We start from the raw sequence: 5149 nt of genomic DNA, 5'->3' as shown, positions 1-5149 counted from the left end.
TCTTCTTCCTCAGCAGTTTCATCAACGACAGGTATTGCCATTGTCAAAACAGAAACCACCTTCTTGATGGTTAGGAAAAATTCAGTCTTCTGTTTCCATCTTTTGAAATGCAAGCCTTCAAACCGGAATGGTTTGTTGGCATCAACAGTAGAAGAACCGTAGGCAGCAACCTCATCGGTATTCATGGCAGCAATTGTAAAGGGACTCGTCTAAAAATTGTTGATACAATTGCTGTAAAACTGAATATGATGAGGCTGAGTCGCGGACTAGGTCGCTCTCTTTTAGACGTTTCGCGGCACAGCTCGGAGGTGCAAAGCTGACTATGAACCGCGGCGTCCCTAGGATAAAACAGCCGGAAATACTGATCACACTGCACTGTGAAATCAGCTCTAAAACACTTTGTCTGTATTGCTCTGTGTTTCTGTGTGTTTAAAATGAAAAATGAAGCCAGTATTTATAGGCTAAGAAAACATAGCTGCTGAGTGAACAATAAATACAGAAAATGATTTCTGATTTAATGAAGAAAAACAGCAACAGTCAGATGGAGTGGAAGAGTCATTACAGTTACAAAATAATTGAATAAAAAATCATTAATACTTTTGTATGCAAAAAATAAAGTGCTAGCCGAACCGAACAACCCAACCCAGGCCGGCCGGCGCGCGTGTGTGGTAAATCGGGTAGGATGTAACTCCTAGCCCGTTCACAAAACTGGGTACCCCTTGGGGCCCAAACCCATATGAGAAAGACCAAGTTTATAAACCCAATGTATTGAGTTTTCCTAAGCAATGTGGGAAAACCACAAAACTCTCTATCTTCTCATTTCAAGTTACAAGGCACTTTTTTCTTTTTTAATTTTTAAATTCAATAATTTTCCAACAAGGTATGAATAGCATATATGGAATTTTTTATGTTTTCGCTTGTGGGATATCATTTTGATTACTTTCCAAAAAAACAAAGTTAATTTAGAAATAAAAATATTAAACCAATAAAAAAAAATAGTTGACTGATTATAAAAGGATAGTGTTGTCAAAATTTTAAAAGTTGCTTTGTTCATACCAAAACTCGCTCTGAAAATATCGCCATTAAACTCTCCATTAAAAAAAAGTTCAGATAAGTCATTTATTTTGATTTTTTTAAATAAAAAAAAAATTCAAATAAGTCATTCATAAGGGTGTTCTTAAATTACTTTATTCAAATGAAAGAGTATAAAATCATAAAATTGGATACAATTAAAAATGAAAGGTAATAATTTGGACAAAATTGACAATTTTAAAAGATTAAGATATAATTATAAAAATCTAATGGTGAAAAAAAGTCAAACCTTTACGACTTGTTGCAGTTTAAATTAAATCTTTTAATTTTTATAATAATAACCAAATTGTATTATTTTTTGTTAAAATAATAATCATATTGATGGTAAATTTGCAACAAAAAAAACCAAGTTTGGCTATTATGCAACCAAAAAATACAATTTGACTATTACTCGAAAAATTAAAAAATTTAGTTTAAATTGTAACAAATCGTAAAAATTTGGCGTTTTTCTATTATTTAGTCTTTTAAAAAAGTTAAAAGGTGTGTATTTTTTTAAATCTTTTGCCTATATAAAATGATTACTAACAACGGATCATATATAAATGACAAAGTGATCTGAGCTTTTGATGACGAATGATCCACATGAAAATAAAAACACACAGATCATATATATTTCCATCGACTTTTATTTCATGTGCTAAATTTAGCATATGCTAAATTTTATTTTAGATTTGTTAAAAAATTTAGCATATGCCAAATTATAATAAATTTAAATTATTTATAAATTTGCCATGAACAAAGATAATCACTTATAAAATTATAAATTTAGCATTTTTCAATGTAGTGAAATTCAATAATATGTGTTATATATAGTATTTTATCTTATTTTGTGTTAAAAATAACATAAAAAATAGAACATGCAATTGACATGCTCTAAGAGAGGATAGAAAAATTTATATTTAAAATTAGCGGCCGAATCAGAAAATGAAAAGAGATGTAAAATATGAAAAAAAAAGATTATAACTGAAAAACAGATGGAGTAAAATAATTAAAAAAAAATAACAAAAAATTAACCGATAACTGGCTACTAGAAGCTGTTATCCACCCGATTTCCTTAGTTCCGCCTCTGAAAATACAAATCAAGCTATCATTAATTCATTAATTCATTAATTCTTACTTACTACATGCATTTAATAGTTGATCAAACATAATTCTTTGTCAAAATTACCCAAATCATCAATCAGACATAAATAAAGCATCATTAAAAGTCCCATTAGCCTAATAGAACAAAATAAACATATCTAAGATGGCTAAATCTGATTTATGTTAAACCACTCCTTAATCATACTATATAGTTCCAAATCTATACTAATCCGTACGGACAGGCAAAGAACTCTCAACTTCTTTTGCATGATCAGAAGCACTCTTCTCTGCAACAACAATCTTGGACATTCCAAACATCTGAAAATCAAATCGAATTAGCCATCAAAATCAGCAATCAAATCTCAAAATGAGGTTAAATTGCAAAGTGGGGTAGACTAACTTTTTGCATAGTGTTCTTAAAGCAACTCTTGTGATCTTCCATAGAGGCATGAATGAACTCATCCATGTGATCTTTCAAATCCTCCAAAAACGCGGCTTTCTCGTTCGTCTTCTTCCGACATGAACTCGCAGCAGGCGGTGTCTCTTTCGGTTTCTGCTGTCCCGTATTATTATGTGTCTCCATAGCTATAATACATAGAGATTAGTTAATAATGCGCACATGGAGTTGATTTCACTCAAGAAATTGATAGCTTACCATCAAGATTTGACATTCCTAGTGCTTCTATTATTCAATCATTTAATAATGCCAATAAAATTTTGAACAAAAGCATCATCGGTTCACAAGATGAACACAAAATTTATGGAGACATTTTGTCGAACAATTAATGTAAGTTTATAATTTTACGTGGCGAATTATATAGGTTCATGTAAGAATTTCTCATAGTTCGTGAGCAACCCCATTAAAAATATAAAGAACAAAAACATATAGAGGAAATTTGAAAAAATTTAAGGAAAAATTTTAAACTTATTGGGTTCTATTCATAGCACAAGCTTTGATACAGATTAATACGTTTTTATAAATATATGCAAAAAAAAAAAAATACAGATAATTAAAAGAGGAGAGAAAAATACACATACCTTGATAAATGATAAATTCTTACAAAAAAGAGGAAGCTGTGAATTTACAGCAATTAAGAGAAGAACTGAGTTCGTATATAGAGAGATCAGCATATGATTTTCTTGGGCAAAAAGCTAGAAAGAATGCCTTGGAGAACAAATTAAAATTGGGCTGGAAAATGTTACCTAATTTAAAGCCCAAATCAGCATAATTTTCAGTAACAGTCCATGACATTTCACTTATTTTCCATTAAAAATCTTTAAGGAAATTACACCATCTACCCTCTTTTGTGTAGTTTTTATAACTCAAAATTTCCATTTACAAGCGTATCTAATTTATAACTTTTATTTTTCATTAAAAAAAGAAATTGTAACTTTAATTTTTCAAAAGTACTCTTTTCTCCCTATCTATTAGGGGTGAGCAAAAATCGAATCAAACCGAAAAACCGATTTAAACCGAACCAAAATAAATAATGGACTGGTTAGAATAAAATAAATGGAGTGGTTTGGTGTTAGGGTTAGGAAAATCTCGGTTTATGGAGTTGGTTTGGATTTTCCTTCGGTGACCAAACCGAACCGAAAAAAAACGAATATAAAACTACGTCGTTTTATACAAGACACCCTAGGATATATAAATCATTTTATTTCCTAAGCCTAAGCCTAACCCTAAAAACTCATCTCTCGCTCACATTTGCACCGCCTCACTCTCTTTCTAAAAAACTCCTCCTTCTCTCTACGAAACTCTAACATTTTAAGCCTAATCGCTCGACTTCTCTTTCATTTTAGCAGATAATCTTCCCTTTCCAGCATAATCTACCATCGATTCTTCGTTTGCTAGCATTTGTTTCTATGTTCCAGTCTTCCAGACCTCCAGTGAAGTTTTTGTCTCCTTTGCATGTGAAGTTTTTGGCTCGCAAAATATCAATCGATGCTAGACTTATGCTGATTTCTATCGAAACACACGAATCATAAGGTAATACAAACAGTTCTTTCATATTTTTTTCCCTCTATTTTTTTCATTTTTCTTTGATCTAACGTTTTTTTTTAATTTTTATCTCTTCTTCTAGATTGTGTTTTCTTTATGACCTAAAAATGAGTTATTAAGGTAAACCCTTGTCTATAGACTATGTTACTGTCAATTTCTATCCCGTGTCTCTCTGTTTTGATTGATACTGTTTGGTGGTTTTGATTGCTAATATCGGTCATGTTTTTATGTTTCAATGGCTGAAATTTGTTGGTATTAAAGGCTTTGGTGGAAGCCCTAATCTGCACTAGTCTAAGGTAAAACCTAATGCTTGCTTTCCTGAGTTCCTGTATTGTTGTTCATGTTTGGTCTTTGATTTTAAAGAGAATGGTTGTTTTTATTTGTGTTCCTTGTCTTTGAATTTGGTTGTTTCTTCTTATTTTTCATGAACTCTTTGCACATGTTGGTGCTTAAAGCTTTGGTGGAAGCTCTATTTTTGTTATAGAAAGGTAATGTTTTGGCTTTTATGATTAAAGTGTTTGTTTATTATGTTTTTATTTTGATTAAGATTGTGTATGACCTAATCTGTCTTTTTGTTTTCTGTGTTTGTGTTTTTATAGATGGACCCTGATTCTGATCCTGCAATTAACCTTCATTCTGAAATTGATCTAGAAGCCATAATTACTGGCCAACTTCCTGTTGTCCAAGAGATTGACCCAGATGGTAATGGTGGACAAAGTCCAGTGGAAGCAAATGCAATGACTAACCCAGACTATGCTGGTGGTAGTGGTGGACAAAATAATCCAGAGAAAGCAAATACTAGAAAGAGAAAGAAAGTCCACGAAAGCTCAATTGTTTGGGACCATTTCAAGCAATGCAAGAGCTTCTTCATACGTCTTCCTCATGACTGAGCCTCCTGAAACTGCATCAATAGTAGCTCTAGTATGCCCGTTAATTCCATTATAAAATATCTGAATTAAATGTTCCTTCTGG

General features: G+C 31.7%; 1 protein-coding gene across 1 annotated transcript; it reads right to left on the bottom strand.

The window, feature by feature from the left end:
- Positions 1-2214: 2214 nt before the first annotated feature.
- On the bottom strand, positions 2215-3310 carry LOC126683268 (uncharacterized). Its single transcript, XM_050379116.2, has 3 exons — positions 3214-3310; positions 2576-2760; positions 2215-2493 (listed from the first exon to the last, which is right to left on the bottom strand). The coding sequence occupies exons 2-3, from the start codon at positions 2756-2758 to the stop codon at positions 2401-2403; spliced, it is 276 nt and encodes a 91-aa protein (XP_050235073.1). The 5' UTR covers positions 2759-2760; positions 3214-3310; the 3' UTR covers positions 2215-2400.
- Between the last annotated feature and the right edge of the window lie 1839 nt (positions 3311-5149).

This window comes from Mercurialis annua, linkage group LG5, assembly GCF_937616625.2.
Source record: "Mercurialis annua linkage group LG5, ddMerAnnu1.2, whole genome shotgun sequence".
Lineage (NCBI taxonomy): Eukaryota > Viridiplantae > Streptophyta > Magnoliopsida > Malpighiales > Euphorbiaceae > Mercurialis > Mercurialis annua.
The sequence above is the reverse complement of the archived record's forward strand: the minus strand, read 5'-3'. Positions and strand labels throughout refer to the sequence as shown.

Bases quoted from the DNA above. Each gene is read 5' to 3' on its own strand.
- LOC126683268 (XM_050379116.2), bottom strand. From the start codon at position 2,758: ATGGAGACACATAATAATACGGGACAGCAGAAACCGAAAGAGACACCG. The intron at 2,494-2,575 runs GTTAGTCTACCC...TTTGATTTTCAG, and splicing joins TTAAGAACACTATGCAAAAA to ATGTTTGGAATGTCCAAGAT.